We start from the raw sequence: 19,755 nt of genomic DNA, 5'->3' as shown, positions 1-19,755 counted from the left end.
AGGTTTTTACAGCCTCTTTGGAGGGAGGTGGCATTTGTAAACCTCCTCAGGGGCCACTGTCGGAGAGGAAGGCCATGGTGCAGGGTCCGAGTCCTTCCCCCCCCCCCACTTCTGTAGGAGCCGCCCAGGCTGACCTGTGGCCTAGGACTTCTCCGTCGAAGTGTCCTGCTGACACAGCTTCTGTACCTTGTTGGGACACACTGGCCCCAGGAGGCAGGGGGCTGCTTCCCCAGCTGCTTCCTGTCTTGGCAGATCTCTTCACTCTTGTCCTCTCTTCCACCTCATACACACCTTCTCCTCCTCTAAGACGCGCACCCCCCCTCTGAGCAGGAGCACCCCCAATAGAGCACTCCCCAGCAGGAGCACCTTAGCATGTGGTTGCTCTCCGACTGTCAATGTCCCCAGTCAGAGGGGAGCCTTCAAATGCTCGGACTGTCCTGGGCATCCTACCGGGCCCTTGGCCTTGAACTGAACTGCCTCAGGCCTCGTCTGGCCCGGACTCTTTGGCTGCAAGTCCCAGCTGCTGCTTCAGGCTGGACTGATCTCCACGGCCTCCCTCACCCCTGCAAGACCTACAGAGAAGCAAGGGGCAGACCCTGGGCCCCCCGTGGACTGGGGCACTCCCAAGAGGCCTGGCCTGGAACAGGAATACTCTGCTGCCCTCACAAATCCCCTCCCCAGCCAGAGAGGAGAGGCTGGGCCCCCTCCTCCCTGTGGCTGCCCCAGGCTCCCCATGCTGCCCCAGCCTCAGCCCCTCATTCCCACAGGCTGCCCGGAGCTGCGGTAATTGAGCTCCAGGGGCCTGCCTCCTTCCTCCTACCACAGCTCCACCTCTTCCACAGCCGGACCGGGCTCGGCAGATGGGGAGACCAATGCAGTCAGACTGGAGATCGGCCGAGCTGGGAGCTGACTTGTAAGTGGACGGGCTGCCCCAGCTGGGGGCAGAAGTGAGGCTTCTCAAGGAATCCAGGTGAGAGCTCTCCACACCCCCAGTCCTCCTAGAGCAGTGGTTCTCAACCTATGGGTCGCGACCCCTTTGGGGGTCGAACGACCCTTTCACAGGGGTCGCCTAAGACCACCGGAAAACACATAATTACATATTGTTTTTGTGATTAATCACTATGCTTTAATTATGTTCAATTTGTAACAATGAAAATACATCCTGCGTATCAGATATTACATTGCGATTCATAACAGTAGCAAAATTATAGTTATGAAGTAGCAATGAAAATAATTTTATGGTTGGGGGGTCACCACAACATGAGGAACTGTATTAAAGGGTCGCGGCATTAGGAAGGTTGAGAACCACTGTCTTAGAGAGACTAGGGAACCGGCAATCGCATGCCGAACCCGGCCCCCAGTTACAATAAACTCTCCAGGTTCTTATCTGGGATGAGAGGGGTCAGGCTTTGGAGCCCCTTTAATCAAACCACAGCTGCTCAGCTGCAAAGCCACAGCCCCCAGGGAGCCTGCATTCCTCCCTGGCAGGGAACAACCGCCACCCCCCCCCCCCCCCCAGGCACTGAGGTCCCCCCTTACCCCTAGCTTGGTGTCTGCATCCACCTGCCTGTGTGACAATCTCTGTGTCAGGCCCACCTCCCTCTCCAGCTTTCAAAGGCAGGATCAGATTCCCATCTCAGTGTTCTCTCTCTCTCCCTCTCTCCCTCTCTCTCTCTCTCTCTCACACACACACACACACACACACACACACACACACACACACGCCCCACACCTGGGCTCCATGCTGAGTCTTTCCTCATCGGGCAGACAGTTAACAAGCCCCTTGACCAGCCTTTACTCACCCCACAGGCGCTAAGCCCTCTATGAGGATCCCAGATGAGCCCCGCAGTCTGAAATGATGCCAAGAGCAAGCACTTATGGAGCCGGGTGCCAGGCTCTGCTCCCTGAATCCATGAACTAATTCGATCCTCCCAAGAACCCGTGAGGAGATACTTCACAGACAGAGGAGACCAAGGCACAGAGAGGTGAAGGTGAAGGATACTGTAGCCGGTAGAACAACAGCCCCCTGAAGACAACCAGACTCTGATCCCCAGAAACTGTGATTGTTCATTGATGTGGCAAAGGGACTTTGCAGATGTGATTAAACTAAGGATCCTAAGATGTAGAGATTGTCCTGGGTTTTCTGGGTGGGCCCAGGGTCATCACAGGGTCCTTACAAGTGAGAGGAGCGGGGCGGGGGGCGGGGGGAGGGGGGAGGGAGCCAGCCTCGGAGGGATGCGTGTGAGAGACTCCACCAGCTGTCACGGGCTTAAGGATGAAATGGACCGAGAGCCAGGAATTCACGCAGCCACTACAGACTGGAAAAGCCTAGAAGGCATTCTCCCCAGAGCCTCCACACAGGGGTAGCCCTGCCGATGTCTTGATTTTAACCCGGGAGAACTTTTGGGATTTCTGACTCCAGGAACTGCAAGAGGATCGTTTCGTGTTGCTTTAAGCTGCTAGGCTCGCGGTGATTTGCTACAGCAGCCACAGAAAATGACTGTAGGTACACAGCTGGCCCACGGCAGAGCCCAGCTCAGCCACAGCTGGCCCACACTGGAGCCCCTGCTACGCCATCCCTGCACAATGACAACAAAAGTCACCGGGGCCACCCCTGCCTCCAGACTGCAGCCTCCTCACCCAGCAAGGGGGAATGCGATCCCACCCTGGCCCTTTGCCACCCACAGAGCAGCATGAAAACCAAACACACGCAGGGCTCACACCTGAGAGTAAGCAGCTCGGCCGGTGTGGCTCAAGAGCTGAGTGTCATCCCGCACCAAGAGGTCACTGGTTCGATTCCCAGTCAGGGCACATGCCTGGGTTGTGGGCTCCATCCCTAGTAGGGGCCGTGCAGGAGGCAGCTGATCAATGTCTCTCTCTCTCTCTCTCTCTCTCTCTCTCAACAATAACAACATATATATATATATATATATATATACACACACAAACATATATATATATGTATATATTTTTAAAAAGTGTAAGCAGACTGCCATGCAGGAGGAGTGAACTTATTTGCCATTTTTAAGAACTGCCACCTGAGCCGGCCCTGTGTGGGAGACAGGGAGGCCCTGGACTCACGGGGCTGCTCTGAGATAGGCTGTTATAAGAAACCAGCCCTGCCTCCAGCTGGGCTTCCTGGAGGAGGTGTTCAGACAGGCCCCCGGAGGCTGGCTAGGCTTCCTCTATCCATCAGTCAGCCCAGCGGTCGTGGCAAAAGAGGGTGGGCTGAGGAGGCGGAGACCCCCCTCCATGGAGCCAAGCCGCTCCTGGCTGTAGGGGAGCCGCTCACAGCTCTCACTCGAGTGGAGAAGGCCCTTGGCAGGGAGCAGCAGGGTGGACAGGCCGCCTTGGCCCAGAGGATTTGCCTGGACATGGACAGAGGGGAGCTGGACTCTAACAGCCAGACTCAGGGAAGAGCCAGAGGAGACAGCACCCTCCCACACCCCAAATCCTGCAGCCAGTCTGGGCCCCACAGAGAGAAGTGATGGGCTGCCTGTCCGGGCGTAGCAGACTCTAGTCTCTGCCACTTGATTCTCAAAACCCTGCTGGCCCTCCTGGCCTTGAGGATGCCACTTCCACTGCTCTCCGCCACGTGTGTGTGTGTGTGACCACTTCCCACCTAGACTGAGCCTCAAATCCAGGGGTCCTCAAACTTTTTAAACAGGGGGCCAGTTCACTGTCCCTCAGACCATTGGAGGGCCAGACTATAGTTTAAAAAAAAAACTATGAACAAATTCCTATGCACACTGCACATGTTATTTTGAAGTAAAAAAAACAAATGTTTTCGGCGGGCCGCATGTGGCCCGCGGGCCGTAGTTTGAGGACCCCTGCTCAAATCCATCGGGCTTTGCCCAAAGCATCGCCAGATCCCCCATGGAGCCCAGCCCGGAGCCAGCACCAGAGAGATGAGTCAGGTGCACTCCTGGCCAGGCCACACCTGTTTGCACTGCCTGGTTCTTTCGGGCCGATGACTGAGCTGGTCCGGTGTGTGGGCAGAAGCACAGGCCAACTCTCCAGGCCTGAGCCCAGCAGAACATCTCCCATCCTGTCGTGTCATTGTCCCCAAACACCCACGCCCGGCCTCCTGGTTAAAAAGCCAGCAAGGACCGCCTCCCAAGGAGTCAACTCCCCAAGGGAAGGGAAGGAACGGAGCGGGTGTTTTCATAGATTTGTGCTATGAAGCGAACACACACACACACACACACAAACATGCGGTTTGATTGCCCATTTGAATCTGCTAGAGACGTGGGAGGCTCTGTGAACAGATCCCGGGCACCCAGGCAGGCGGATGCCTCTTGGTGTGAACATGAGGCCTCTCAATGTGACTGCGGCGGGATTGGGAGTTCAGTCAGTTCCTTTTATTTAATCCCGGCAGGAGCACATCTTGCAGCATTTTAGCAGAAGCACATAGGGAGCCATAATTCAACATGCCCATATTTACCTTTGAGGCACCTTCCCAGCATGCACTGCCAGCGTGGCGCACAGGGCACAGCTGGGCTGAATCAGCGTGCACTCGCGAGCACGGCACTGGGGGCGCCTGGGTTGTTGCCAGTGAGCAGGGGCTGCGTTCCCGCCCCCTTCTCAGCCTGTCTTTGCCCCTCCTGCCCTTTCCAGAGGGCCTGGCACAGACCTCTGCACAGCGAGGACTTGGGCGTTTGAATGGATAGTAAAGATGTAAGCCACCAGCTACGGGTATAGCATTTCCCTTTCGAAAGAGGAAAAAGTTCTAGAGATTTGTTGCACAGCAACGTGCGGGAAGGTGACATCACTGTACTGTACACTTGAACATGGGCAAGAAGGTACATCTTAGATGTCTTCTAACACAATACAAAATGTAAGCAGAGAGAAAGTTCCTAATCCAAAACATGACATCTGTGAGCATTAGAAATGCACAGTGACTGCTCATGGGCAGGGGGTTTCTGCTTGGGGTGGTGACTTTTATGGTACGTGAATTATATCTTTATTTTTTTTAAATGCAGGGAAAAGCTGCGGAGCCCTAGGCCTCGCACTGGTGACCGAGGTTTGGAAAGGGCTAGGTGTTCCAGGTGAGGCCGAGGTGGCCCTCCCAGACTGACTTTTGGAAACAACTGCCCGAGGACAGTATGTTCAGGAATCCTTGGGACTTGCTAAAACGTTTGCAAGTTGGGCCTGAGATTTGGCAGTTCCTACAAGATCCCCGTGATGCTGATGCCACTGGTGGGTGGACCTCACTCTACATGGCAAGGCTCAGGGCACGGAGCTGCTCCCAAACCTCACAGATCTAGGCCCCTTCCTCATTGCCAGTGCCCCTGAGCCCACTAAGGGGCGCTGTTGAGGGCCTGCCATGGTCCCCCACCCATCCCCAGGCAGTGGAGTGCCAAGGCAGCCGCTAGGCGCCCAGCACAGGGCCTCTCTCATGCTGAGCCACTTCCCTGGGGCAGCTGTCCTGGGAGATACGGGCTGGCTCAGAGCCCTCAGGGCTAGTCCTGCTGGGTGGTACCAGGACCTCCCAGCCTCAGAATCACTGTTCCATGGACCCTCTGGCTAGGCTGAGACCTCCAGTGTCCCCACAGCTTCCCCGGCCCACCTCCTCCCGGCCTCATCGGCCCCACCCCCACCCAGGGCTGTGCAGGGGCCCTGGGGCTGCTGCCGCATCTCTAGGGGCTGCTGCCGCTGCCAGGCAGTGCTGGGTTGGTTAGATACCAGGAGGAGAAACCCCAGGGGGGAGCCCGAGCAGGTGCCAGGGAGGCCACGCCCTCGCAGTGAGGCCGCAGCCAGGCTCAGAGCAAGACAGGCGGCTGGTCTCTCCTCTCCACTGCCCGCCCCACTGTTCTCGCCAGGCTGTGCCCACACACCTGCAGGAATGACAGCTATTCCTGTAGCTGTCTCATCCCTCTTAGGGGACTATAACATTCCCCGGGGGGGGCAAAGACAGGGTCTTATTCAGCTTAATGCCCTCAGGGTGCCCAGCAAAGTCCTGGGCATCTACAGGGCGCTTGGGACAAGTGGCAGAAGGGCCCACAATTAAACCTAGACCCACTCTCGCCTCACCAAGTAAGATGTAGCTGTGCATGGCAGGCTGCACCCTGAACACGGCCCCTCTCCACGGACGTGTCTGCCCATCCAGCTGATGCCGCCGCCACAGCGTTAAGTGTGGGACTTCCCTGGCCTGACACGTGTCTCAGCCACCTCCTGAGAAAGGCAGGCGTGAGCAGAGGAGGGGAGCGAGAGGGCCTGCATGCAGAGAACGGAGGCAGCACTGAGCCCCTCCTGTTAACCCCTGGGGTGAGGATCGGCATGGGGCCCCGGGGGAGCCATCCCCAGCCCTGCCCACACAGGAAAACCCCGGAGCTGTCAGCAACGGTCTTGGTTACCTCGTCCCTCACTGAGCCTCCTGCCCACCCAGAGGTTCACGGGTGAGGTCTCTGCCTTTGGCCCTCCAGAGTGGGGAACGAAGAGGGACCTTCGGGGGCTCCATCCGGCCAGCCCACCACACCCACAACTAATCACACGGCTGAGCCCAGCAGCACGGACGCCCAGGACTCCGAGGCCAGCTCTGCCCTCTCGGAGGGCTGTCTGTGGGGCCCTGCTTCTGAAGTGGGGAGAACAGCCGTGCCTGGATGCCGGCACCCCGTCCCATGGGTGGTCCAAGACCAGTACATGTCCCCCATACTCCACAGCTCTCCTGGGCGGCCGCGGCTTTTTTAGGCTGTGGTTTATATATATTACTGAACGCTAACCCGAGCTCTTTTAGATACTCCGAAACTGCAAACATTGTGTCAACACCTAATCAAAAAGCAAGCGCTGTCCCCCCCTCGGAAGATGCCCATGTGCCGAGGAGCCAGAGGCCTCTCTCTAGGGAAGTGGTTTCTCCTTGGCTGAGCTGGGGCGGCCTGCTGGAGGTCCCTGCGAGTGGGTGGGGAGGTGCAGTGGGAGGGGACACCTGGGGACAGTACCAGAGCCAGGGGACACCGACAGGCTTCATTCCTTCTGGCACGCTCAGTAGCTTAGCTCCTAGGACATTTCTCCCCTGAAAAATCAGAGCAGGGTTCCCCAAACTTCCACAGGCCCAGGACTCCACTGGGACCTTGTTCCAATGCAGGTGTTGGCTGGCAGGTCTGGGCTGGGGTCGGAGACTCTACATTTCCAACCGGCTCCTCCCGGCGGATGATCGGGCTGCTTGTTTGAGGACTTGGCCCTGCCCTGTCCACCCGCCACATGGGGCCCAGAGGGCACGCCGAGCGGGCACTGCCCGCAAAGGATATGAATGAACCAGGATCTTCACGGCCGCTCTCCGGATGGGGTGGAAGGGGCTGAGGACGTACAAGGCGTTGGTGGCACTGAACCGGAAGATGGTCTTGCCTTTATTCAGCACGATGAAGGTCTGTGGACAGAGAGCTGCTTTAGGTCGGGGTGGCAGCCCCTCGGCCCTTGTGGAGACAGGTTTGGGGGGCAGTATTGGCTTAAACCAGGGGTGGGCAAACTTTTTGACTCGAGGGCCACAATGGGTTCTTAAACTGGACCGGAGGGTCGGAACAAAAGCACGGATGGAGTGTTTGTGTGAACTAATATAAATTCAAAGTAAACATCATTACATAAAAGGGTACGGTCTTTTTTTTTTTTTTTTAGTTTTATTCATTTCAAACGGGCCGGGTCCGGCCCGCGGGCCGTAGTTTGCCCACGGCTGGCTTAAACCCTAGAGCCCTGGCTAAGGGGTGGGGTGGCAAGAAGAGGGCCTGAGGGAGGAATAAGGGATGGGGGAGCAGCATATTCTGAAGGTCATTGGACTCTCATGGGGTCACCATGGCTGGGAGGGGGTGAGGTCAAGTTTAGGAGAATGTCAAGGGTGGGTGGGATTTCCTTTACGTTCAAAATGACCATCCCAACAAGAAGGGCTCTCCTGATCCTGGCTGAGCTGCTGCCACAGCAGCGGCCGGGGCCCAGCGGACGCTCCCTCTTTCTCCTTCTCCCTTGGACCCCTCCCTGCCTGGTGTGGCTTCCCCACTGGACCACGGGGGAGTGAAGCCTGAGGAGTGAAGACCAGGGGTGGGGAAAGGGCAGACCCTAGCCCAGCAGAGAGCAGCGTTCCCGTGACCCTGTCTCCCTTCCCGTGACCCTGTCTCCCGGAGCCCAGGACAGATGTCAGCCCCACCCCGTGACACAGTGTCTCCCCTGGAGGGATTGTGAGCAGCCCAAGGTAGATCCTTCCCCAAGCTTCCAGAAGACACTATCTACACAGCACGATGGGGCATGAGCATCGTGGCCGAGCCTCAGGCGCATCGAGTGGGGGTTTGGGCCGGCCCCTGAGGACAGCGGCCATGCCCCTGCCCAGCTGTACGGTGGCACGGCTGAGGCGGCATGGCCGAGGCAGCACGGCGCTGGGCTCTCGCTTCTCTAAGGCGGCCATTGCTGCTGAGACAAGGCTCTGTTTAATCTGGGTAGGGGGACGGGTTGACCAGATAGCCCAGGACCAAACGTGCTGCTGTGGTGCCTGCCTTGCCCTGTGGGTTGCGGGCAGTCTGGCCGGGGTCAGAAAGGAGAGACAGAGGTTAGAGACCAGAATCATACCTGGGCCTCGGTTCAAGTATTCCTGGTCACAGGGACAGAAGAGAGTGTCCCTGACTCCTTCCAGGCCCAGCTGCCACCAGTCCCCGCAGCTCAGCTCAGCCCGGCTGTTGGGTCCCCGTGCCACAACCGCTGCCTGTCCCAGCGAACTACGACCTAACCACCCCTTTGAGTCGCCACGGTAGCCTTGACTTGCCACCAGCTGCGGTCTTAGCCCCACCCTAATTCTTACTTCCAGCTCTGACCAACCATGACCTAAGCCCACCCACCCTGACGAATCCCAACTCCCAGCCTAACTCTGACCCAAACTTGGCCCCAGCCACCAACCGGAACCCCGCCTGAGTCACGTGAACCAGGGGGAAGCAGGGCAGGTTCAAGGTCTCCCTGCAAACCTGTGCACACACACAGACGTGGCTTTCCCTTCACCCTCGCCCACTCCCACCAGCATTCACGCGTGGAGACAGTCTGGAACCACACCCACCCTCAGCCCCTTAGTCTCCTAAATGCCATCTCGCACAGTCAGGTGCCTGGTGACACAGACACATGGCGCTTACACCTGCCACGGACTTGCACCCGCCCTGGGAACACAGGTCCCTGCTGCGCTCACTGCTTCCTCCGCCCTGTGCTGACTGCAGTGCCGTGAGCAGCCACTGTCCACGGTCCCTGCCTTCTGGGGAAAGTTGTCCCCCAAGTTCAAACCCACTTTCCTCCAGCAGTGAGAGTGAAGTGAGGGTGGCCGGGCTGGGGACCAGGCTTCTGCAGGAGCCCTGCATGCCCGGGGTCTGGCCGGGTGCAGGGCTGGGCATTCAGTCCTGTGAGGTGAGGTCAGGGCAGGGCAGGGACTCCGACTGGGAGCTCACCTTCTGGATAGAAATCTATATGAGGCGGGAGCCTGACTCACCCTGTCTAGTGGGTAAAAGCCACCTCCTCTCCCTACACGGAGGAGAGACAAGGGCAAGACAAGCCCCTCCCCACCCCTCTCAGACTTCCCACCGGCCAGCTTGGTCCCGCCACCAGCCAAGGCCCAGTGGGTCCTCCCAGGCTGCCCGCCGTCCCCAGTTAGGAGCGGGATGCCGTGCTCTGGGGCCCAAACTCAACTCAGGACAGGACTCAGGGCCCGCCTCCAGCTCACACACACCATGGGGATGGGGTGCAGAGCTCCGCAGGTGAAGGCTAACCCCAGACAATTCCCCAAGCAGGGACTCCACCGGGTAGCAAGACTGTCACTGCGGCTGCCCTCTCTTTCCTCCTAACACCAAACAATCCCGGGCTGCATATGTCTGGCCTTTTATTCTGGAATCCAAAAGGAAGGTGATTGGAATATAGATCACTGATGACTCACTCCCCCAGCGCCCAGAGGAGCCCGCCCCAAAGAGCCCAGTGTGATGCCAAGGCCCTGTCCCCAACTGCCACGGGGAAGCGTGGGCGGGGGTGGGGGGGGTGGGGAGATGGGGGATTGGGGAGTGGGGGGGTAGGGGGGTGGGGGGTAGGGGGATCACGGGGTGGGGAAGGGCAGTCACCTTTTGGGTGCTATAGAAGGGGTCCAAGTCCTCCAGGGGTTCCCCGAGGAGCTCTCGGGGCGGGTTGCCGTAGAGATCCGGCAGCTTTTTCGAGGCCTGTAGGTCCAGCTGGGGTTGGAGAGCCTCCTCCTCGGGCAGCCCGTCCCGGCTCTCCTGCAGGGTGGCCGAGCCCCGGGCTTGCTTCTCCGCCATGCGCTTCTCGATGGCCGCCAGGGACTCCCGGGTGAACCTGTGGAAGCTGCTGGGGCCCCGAGGTACCAGGACGTCTGCCATCTTCTCATCCTGCTTCTGGGGCCCAGGCTGTCCTCCGGCCGCCTGCGGGGAAGCTGGAAGACACAGACGCCAGGCCTGACGCCACGCACAGGGCCAGAGGGCAGGGTGGCGGACCTGCGGGGGAGCGGCTGTGCTGGCGGAGGGAAGGGCACGGTGTGCAGAGACGCTCCCAGACCAGGCCCGGTCTCCCCACGGGCACACCTGGTGGCTGCTGGCCTGGGTAAGCCCGGGGCCCTCCAGGCTGTGGGTGTGCACAGGGGCCCACAGGACGGTCACTCCTCACACCCTAAAGACCCGTTTGAGTGCAAGTGGGCAAGAGTGATGGCGTCATCGAAGCTCCTCTCCCTGCCCCACTCAGCACAGAGGAAACACTGGCACCTGTTGGCTCCTCCTCCAAGCGCACTTTTTAGTTGGCTCCTCCTCCAAGCGCACTTTTTAAAATGTTTTCAAAAATATATTTTTATCGATTTCAGAGAGGAAGGGAGAGAGAGAGATAGAAACATCAATGAGAGAATCATTGATTGGCTGCTTCACACATGCCCCCTACTAGGGATCGAGCCCGCAACCTGGGCATGTAACCTGGTTCATAGGTAGATGTTCAACCACCGAGCCACCGCGGCTGGGCCCAAGTGCACTTTGAGACACTTCCCACAACTGTGTGACACACTGTGGACCGAGAGGGACACCCCAGGGGGGCAGGGGCGGGCCTACCCTCTCTTTATCTCAGATCTCTGGCAGGGCTGGTCCTGAACCAATGAATGATGGACTGAGTGATAAAAAGAACACATCGGTGAGGGGCCAGGGCACTAGAAGGTCCCAGTGCAGCCCCCTCTCAAGCTTGTCCCTTCCACAGGAAACCCTGGGGCCCTGGGAGGGTGGTCAGACGCCCCCTGGACCGAAGCCCACACTCTGGGCTTCTTTTCCAGCCAGGGTGGTGGGTCGCAGAGTGGGGGACACTCTGTCTGGTCTCCCCACACCATCATGGGCCTGCCTGGGGGAGAGGGGCCAGACTTCACGTGAGGCCTGGAGATGCCAACATCTGGCAACAGGCGGGGGCGTCTGTGTCTGCCAAGAGACCCAGGCAAATCCTGTGGGCTTCTGGGAACAGCTGGATAACACGTTTGGAGTTGTCATCCAGATGTTGACACCCGGGGGTATGCAGCTGCTGAGGAGCCCTGCTGAGAAGATTGCCATGAAATCCCTATGGTGAGGCATCCTTGCAAAGACGGGAAATGCTGACGGAGCACCTCAGGCGCCTCAGGCCTCCGCTAGGCACCCCCCCTCCCCCCCATTCTGAACAAAGGAGGGCTGATCCCAAGTGACAGCAGAACCGGAAAACGGTGGCCACTCATCCACTAGGTCGTGCAGCCGGCACATGCGTGTGACGCCAAACAGGGAGAATGTGGCCCCCGGTGGCCTCAAATGATCCAGGACCTGGTGTGAACATGCTCTGCCCATGACACAGCGACCAAGGAATGCGCTCCCGACTGTCCCACCAAAACAGGATGTGGCCGGCACAGCTCCTGACCAGGACACGGCCGGGAAGCGGTGTCGCTAATTACATCAGCCCCGGGAAGGGCCAGGCACTGGCTCCGAGGGCAGGCGGACACCTGTTGGTGATCGCTGCCAGGACAGAATCCCTCTCTGTCACCCAAGGGCCAGCGTGGCCCTGATCTTACTCCTGCGAAACCTGTCACCGAAGACCCCACACGCAGCCCTCCAAGGCGCCCAGCCCCAAGCGCTGTGGATCGCTGTGTGTCGGGCACCTGGCTGGTGGCAGGTAAACAGCGAGCAGACACAACACAGGCAGGCCTCGCCAGGGCGCCTCCGCTCCCCCCAGAAGCGCAGCCCGGAGTGTGGAGGACCTGGAGGTCCCGGGACCTCCATTTTGAAACCACCCTCTCCCCCAGCCCCCTGTCATCCAAGTCAAGTTAGAGAAGCCTCCTGGTTAAGACGGCAGGTGAGGAAGCAGGTTCCCCCGTGGATGAGAGCATGGGTCTGTCTACCTTCCACCTTTGAACACAACAGGCACGACCTCATACCTGAATGGGAATGGCGCGCTCTTTTCTCAGTTTGTGGAAATCGGGGTAACTGGAAATATTCACCTTTGTGCTTTTCTTCAGTGCTTGAGTTATTGAAGGTGATCATGTATTATTTTTAGGAGAACAATAAAGTCAGTATTCTTTTTACGAAAACAAAAAAACAACAACAAAAAAGCCCGCCTGGATGCAAGGCAGTCCTCGCCACCGTGAGCCACCACTAGACCCGTAAATCGGGAAACCTCCTCTTTGCTTGGCATTATTTCCTAAAAATAGTGTCTCTGCCTCTGCCTCACTGTATCCATCTGTGTCCACACGCCTGCAACGGATCTGGAGAGACGCATATGTCATGGACCTGCAGAGGCTGACCGGTACACACCGGGCTGTGTGTGTGTGTGTGTGTGTGTGTGTGTGCGCACGTGCGCGCAAGCTCACACCTGCATGTACATCTGTTCTAGTAAAGGTGGTTTTGTTGTTGTTCTTTTTAATCCTCACCCAAGGATGTTTTCTCAATTGATTTTCTTTTAGAGAGAGAGAAAGGCAGAGAGAGAGAGAGAGAGAGAAGAGAAACACTGGTTGCTTCCTGAACGTGCCCTGACCAGGGATCGAACCTGCAACGTAGGCATGTGCCCTGACCAGGAATTGACCTGTGACCTTTTTGGTGTCCGGGACGACTCTCCAACTAACTGAGCCGCCGGGCCAGGGCAGGAAAGATGTTCTTAAAATTTGTATTGAAATCAACTATTCCTGCAGATTGGTGAACGATGGATCCTAAGTGTACAGGTGGGTGAATTTCCAAACCGAACCACTTGGTAACTAGCGTCCAGGTCAAGAAATAAGTTGCTCCCAGCCCTTCAGATGGGTTCCCCTCCCATTACTAACTAACTACCCTCCCTCACCAAGGGTAACCCTTGTTCTGACTGCCAACAGCATAGAATAGCTTTGCTTCTCCCTGTAGTTCACGAGCTCCTAACAGACCTCTCACAGGGATGGGGAAAGAATGAAAGAATTGGGGGGGTGGGGGCGGTAGAGAGGGGCGGGGCGGAGTGCATCTCACTCTCATTAACCTCTTCCTGAAATTTAGCGTTTCCTCCCCTTATGAATGCAGGTAGCAAAATGGAAGAGCTTAGCAGTACCCACGGCCACTAGACACTGAGGCTAAGTCCCTGTCCCAGCACAGGACCAGCAGGTATCTAGACTATGCTCGTCGATACTTCAAGATTACAATACCCACCGACCCGCTGCTACAGCGCATTGTTCCATACATTAGTAAAGAGGCCCCGAGGATGGGGCCCTGGGTCTCAGGAAGGGCCCTTGGGGTTGAGTGGCTTCTGAAACCAGATTCCAGACCAAGGCCCCTGCTCCCCAGCAGCCAGGCGGCCTCAGGTTCCAAAGTAAACCAGCGGGAGTGTCCTTTGTCCCTGGGCCCGCGCAGGCGGCTCACTGTAGGCGGCGGGATCCATTCTCCCCTTGTTCCTGCACCTGGCTCTGGCCCTGCCCTTCCTCCAGCAGCTCAGGGCCCACGCCCTGCTGTGGCCGAGCCTGGCTGAGCCCTGGCTGCGAGGTTTCCGGTGATGCCAGGGCAACGAAGGTCGGAGGTGGTCTGAGGGCGCTCCGGGCTCAGGCCCAGCCAGTCAGGTCCCCCGCCCTCCGGGGAGGACCAAGTCCCCGCTGGGGAAGACCAGGGCGCCTCTCTTGCTCCAACATGCGGGGGAGCGTGGATCTGATTTGACCCAAAGCCCACAGCTACTCTGGTCAATACCAGCCTCCATGATACTCTTCTCTCTCCCGGGACAGCTTCTCCCAGCTCCCCCTGCTCCTGGGCCAGTCTTCCCTGCTCTGGGGACACCGTCCCCCCCCCCCCCCCCCGCCCCCACTCCATCCTGTCCCAATTTCTTCAGCTTCTGGCTAGCGAGAACACCTCTCCCTAAGTTCTGCCGGCTCCCAAGAATCAATAGGAGCAAACTGAGTGAACTCTCCTTTCAGACTGCTACCTACATGCTCCCTCTGCCCCACCCCCCGCCCCTCCCCGTGCACCTCCCACCACTCTCCAGCTCAGACATCCCCAAACTCTTCCCCTGCCCTGTGTGACAGTACCCTGGTACCCCAACTCCTCTGGGGCCCCTCCTCTGACTGCCCACCCACACTGACCTTCCTCCTCCGGGCCGGGAGCTGAGCCCCGCCTGCAGCCCTTGACCCCTTCCTGGCCCCCACTGTCCTGACAGTTGTCGGGTGAGACTGGCCTCCCCAAACAGCCGGACAGCCTGTGCTTTGGACAGGGCTGGCGCGCCTCTGAGTCACTGAGGATGGGTGGGTAGTCACCTCAGGGCAGAGATGCTAGGGGGGCAGAATGCTGACTGTTCACACCCGAAAACGGACTCCCCTATACTGTCTCCTCTTTGTCGCCACCTGAAGGGAGATTTTCCTGGACACACAGGGCACACTGGTGACTGGTGCTCCATCAATGGTGGTCATGTGCCCTGACACGGAACGCGACAGCATGTGCAGCGGCGGGTACTGTCCAAGGGAGTGACCAGCACTGAGATTCCTGCCTCCAGAGACACCATCAGTCCCGGACACCAGGACACCCGGTCATCCTCGGAGTGAGAGGGGCGACCCCAGCCTCACCCCTTCTCGCAGCCCCTGCCGGCCTGTCAGAACGCAGGCAAAGGCCTGCATCCTGAGTCACGTCTGGCATTCTGGTCTCCTTGGAGTCAGAGCCTCAGGAACACAGCATGGGAAGAAAATTCTCTGCCATGTAAATTTATGCAAAGTGCCCCGCGGAAGTGGTTCCTGGGCTTCCTGGAAAATCTCTGGGCCGACTTCCTAGAATATCTCAGCTGGCCGCCTCTGTGGGTACCCCTCTCCTGCTCTGCCGTCTGGGGTAACCTCAGGCTGGAGCACCCAAAACCCTGGGCACTCCTCCCGCCGGTGGCCTGGCCCTGTGGCACTGCCTTGCACTTCACCTTCAGGGAGAGGGTGGGGGTGCCCTTGAGGCAGGGGCTCACCCCCCAGAGGTGGACAGAAGGGCACCAGGAGGGACTTCCTTTCTTCCTCGAGGAGAACACGTTAAAACTAACATCTCGACGTGTGGACTCATTTTATTAATCGAGTGATTCATTACACATGTGATCAGCACCCGCTGTGGAGAGGGTACTACAAATGACATCATAGAATACTTTTCTTCCCCAGGTGACGGTTCCCGAATCGACAGGTGATGACAGGGAAATGAGGAAAAGCCACCAGCAAAGAGATTCCGTGTGGCTTGTAGGGAAATTTCCACTCCGTCTTGCTGAGACTGGCCATGAGGAAATGCCCTGGGCCACAGAGCCCAGCCCTGTGTCCAGCTCTGCTCCCCCTCCCCGACCCCCTTCCCCCACTGCTCCCTGTCCGGAAGATTCCTGTTCCTATGTGGGGTAGGGGAGTGGTTGGATCTGTGGCTTGGAAGCAAGATTGCTTGTGTATCCAGTTCCTGGCCACTAACTTGCCATGAGTTCTTGGGCAAGTTAATGGATATTTCTCTACCTCAGTTTTCTCATTTGTAAAGTGGGGTTAATAACAGACCTTCTTCCACAGGGTCTGTTTTGAGGCATACAGGCATGAGTACTTGTACATGCTGGGCACACAGGAAGTGTTCAAAGCATGTCACTTGCTATCACTGCTGTGGTCATTGTCATTATGTTTCTCCTAAGAAAGCCAGCTCAGGGAACCCTTCTTTGAAGAGCCTTCCTTGCTGCCCTCTCTGCCAGCCGGCCCCTCCCTTCTCTGTGTTCCTGGCACCCCTGCATTCCCAAACAAGCTTCATCACAGGGCAAGTCATTTACTTCCACACCTGCCTCTCCCTTTGGCTGTGTCCTGAGCTTCCCAAGCATGGGCTCACCCAGCAGAGGTGCCTACATGGGAATGGTGAACCCCGGAATGAACGACTGAACGAGTGAATGAATGCGTGCCAGATTAACCACACTGCTCAGCCAACTAACCTACACTGTGACCTTGGACAATGTCATATCCCCTCCCCCGCTTTCTGGACCTCAGGACCCTCAACCATGAGCAAGGGGGTGGGTGGTCCCAGCAGGGGCTGCCCTAAGTGTGGATCCCCTTAGTGCAGCAACAACCCTATGGAGGAGGGGTGCTATTCCCCCCGCTTTACAGATTTGATGCTGAGGGGTTCGGTAAGGAAGCCCCAGTCTGTCTGCAGCCAGGCCTGGGAGAATAACCAGGCACTTCACTGCCTTCCACCTCGGAGGGCACCCGGAGTCGGGTGGGAGGGTCAGAGCTTACCTGGGGCCCGCCCACCTGGACCAAGTGTGTCTGAGATCCCTGCTCAAAGCTACGGGGCAGCCCCGGGGCCTCCTCTAAGGCTGGTCCTCCCTCCATGCAGCCTGGCTCTGCCCATGAGTGGGCAGATGCTCCCAGGAAGACCTGCCCGACTTCTGCCAGCACCCAGAGTCAGCAGCTACCCCGACAGAAAGGACCCCCAGCGGTTTCTCTCTCTGGCTCAGGCACTTGCAGACCTGCCCCGTCCACGTGTGGCTGGCGGCTGGCGAGCACTTGGAAGGTGGCTAGAGACCATCCAGATGTGTGCTTGGAAATCCACACGCACTTTGAAGGCTTAGTACGATAAAGGATGTCAACTCTTTCATGAATAACTTTTAAATGTCGGCTGCAATTTAAACTGGTGATATTCTGGATATACTGGATGAAAGAAAGTATGTTAAAGTTAATTTCATCTGGTTCTTTTTACTTTGTAAAATATGGCTACTGAGGATAAAAACATTGCACCTGCTTTGGGGCGGGATGGCTGGCTAGCCTGGGGTAGGGGGGAGGGGAAGAAGCGGAAAATGCCCCGGGGGGGGGGGGGGAGGAGGGGAAGGAAGGAGGGGCGGGGAATGGGCTGAAGGAGACTTGTCCTTCTGGCAGTGGTTGTGCGTGGTCATGCAGGCTCCAGGCACAGGTTGGATGGTGGTGGGTGGGGGGTGGGGGAAGGGGTTGAGGTCGACAGCAAGTTTCAGATCATCCCTCCGCCCAGGCAATTATCAGCACAGTCCCGGCTCTCTCGGGGTAGCGGCCTGGACAAAGGCTCGGCGGGGGTGCCAGCTGGTGCCCGTGGCCTGTGCATTCAGGTCCTTGCTCCCAGATCAAAGGCACGTCCTTGTGCGGGGCCTCGGCTAACCAGCGCCCTGCAGCTCCACTCCTTTGAGGCAGCACAGGCATTAACCCTGTGCAAGCCGGAGCTGGGGATCCTGAGGGGGCTTTGCTTCTCTCGCCCCGGTCCCCACCCCCAGCATCTGCAGAATCACCCCCAGCCCTGCCGGAGGTTCACGCCCACCCCAGAAAGCTGGGGATGCCCTCATTTACATGCATTTGCATCTCATGCATTCCAATACTCCAGCAGCCCAGGGGAAATTCAGCTGACAGAAAACCCCGCCCACTGGCTCTGCCCAAGTGATTTCCCAGGCAGGGATGAAACGGGGTCCCTGAGACCCCCTCCACCCCGAGTGAAAGATGAGAGGAGAGATGGAATGGGGCACCTTTGGCTTGAGCCCTGGATTCAGCCCAAACCCCTGCTTTTTCATTCCCGCGCCCCCACTTTCCACAGTCAGACAGGGGTGGGGGGCTTGGAAACAGCTCATTCATCTCACCAAGCGTTCACCAGTGTTTCGGTGCCAGGCCTCCACAGGGCACAGGGCACCCCTTCTCCCCAAGCTCCAGTCTTCCGGCATAGGGGATCTATAATGTTATGCGGAGTGGCACTGAGCTGTCAGTCAAGACCCAACACTGCCCCTGGGCCCTGCATCTCCAGGGTGTGGACCCGGATGATGGACAGTAGTCCCCCCTTATTCTCGGGAGATCCGTTCCAGGACCCGTACTGGGTGCCTGAAACCGAAGATAGTACCCAGCCCTGTATGTACTATGTTTAATCCTAAACATACACACCTATGATAAAGTTTAACCTGAAAATTACTCACAGTAACAGATTAACAACAAGAACTAGTGATAAAATAGGACAATTATGACAATACACTGCACTAAAAGTTATGTTCTTGCAGTCTCTCTCCCTCTGATAACGGGGATTGCTACTACTAGTAAGTAGCATATACAGCGTGGAGAGGCCGCACGGAGGGCTGATTCACGTTCCCGGTGGGACAGAGCGGCCTGGCTTGAGGTTTCAGCACACAACTCATTTTGGTGCACAATTTAAGACTTATGAATTGTTTATTTCTGGAATTTTCCATTTAATATTTTCAGACTGCGTTTGACCACAGGTAACTGAAACCACAGAAAGTGAAACTGTGGGTAAGAGGGGCTGACGTACTGCTTCCCCAAGTTAGAGAGCTGGCTCAGTTGCCCAGGGCACCCCTGCTCCAGACCCTGGACCATCGAAACCCACACAGGACACACAGTGGGGCCAGAAAGGGGCCCACCTAAGGCTCAGGAAATGCCCTTCCTGGCACACAGGTGCCCACGGGGCAGCAATCAGCATCCCATATCTGGGCTGAAAAAAGACTTCACAGGGAGTGTGATGCCATGGCAACCGAGGTGTTTACAGGGCACCTACTGTGTGCACACTGAGAGAGGGAGAAATACCCCCAGAGAAACCTGCGACGCTTACACTTTTGCCCCCAGAGGGAGATAAGTCAATCCAACAATACCCAAATTCTACGGCACACATGTTCAGGACACAGGATCGCCCCATGTGCAGCCTTTTTCCTTAGTTGTCTTTTAAACTAGGGTATAATATATATATGAGAAAATGTACAGATCTGAGGTGCACCGTTGGGTGAGTTGTAACGAATGTGTACACCTATGTAACTACTACCCCAGTTCAGATAGTTAACATTCCCATCACCCCAGAAAGTCCCCTGGTGTCCCTTTCCAATCACCTCTTCTGACTCCCACCCCCACGGGCTAGACCTGCCTGTTCCAGAACTTCACATACATGGGATCATAGGCAAGGGCACTTGTGTGTCCACAGTTCCTGCTCAACATAATGCCTTTGAGAGCTTTGCTTTGTTTGTTGGCGTGTGCTGTCGAAGTCACCTGTGCGATGCACCGTATGGACACAAGTGACCGACCCATCTGGGGCCGAGTCCTTAATCCAATCATAAAGCCCAGGGCTGGAAGGGACCCAAAGTCCAGCTATCTCTGGGCATGATCGGCCCCAGGGGATCCTCCGGGAGTTTTTTCTCTCCTTCCCTCAGACATTTCCTGAAACAGAAGCTCAGCAATTACATAGCTAATAGGCACGCAGGCCCGGCAAGCGAGTGGAGGCTTTCCCTGGGTTTCCAATTTTGCTAGCAACTAGCTGCTGCTTTATTTCACTGACAGCCTGTGCTGCGTCTGACCCGGCACCGGTGAGCCCTGGGCTGCCTCCC

The 19,755-nt window shown here is 57.5% G+C and overlaps 1 protein-coding gene across 1 annotated transcript in view; it reads right to left on the bottom strand.

Annotated features, from left to right (window-relative positions):
* The window catches only part of SCN5A (sodium voltage-gated channel alpha subunit 5), a 70,733-nt gene extending 60,393 nt beyond the window's left edge, over window positions 1-10,340 (bottom strand). The window contains exons 1-2 of the mRNA XM_070391591.1: window positions 10,068-10,340; window positions 7,248-7,366 (exon numbers count right to left, since the gene is read on the bottom strand). Coding sequence (XP_070247692.1) covers window positions 7,248-7,366; window positions 10,068-10,340 — 392 coding nt within the window. The remainder of the gene's footprint in view (window positions 1-7,247; window positions 7,367-10,067) is intronic.
* Between the last annotated feature and the right edge of the window lie 9,415 nt (window positions 10,341-19,755).

The sequence above is a fragment of the Myotis yumanensis genome, unplaced genomic scaffold, assembly GCF_028538775.1.
Source record: "Myotis yumanensis isolate MYYU_CA2020_CCGP unplaced genomic scaffold, mMyoYum1.0.hap1 SCAF_14, whole genome shotgun sequence".
Classification (NCBI taxonomy): domain Eukaryota; kingdom Metazoa; phylum Chordata; class Mammalia; order Chiroptera; family Vespertilionidae; genus Myotis; species Myotis yumanensis.
This window is presented reverse-complemented; position numbering and strand designations above follow the sequence as displayed.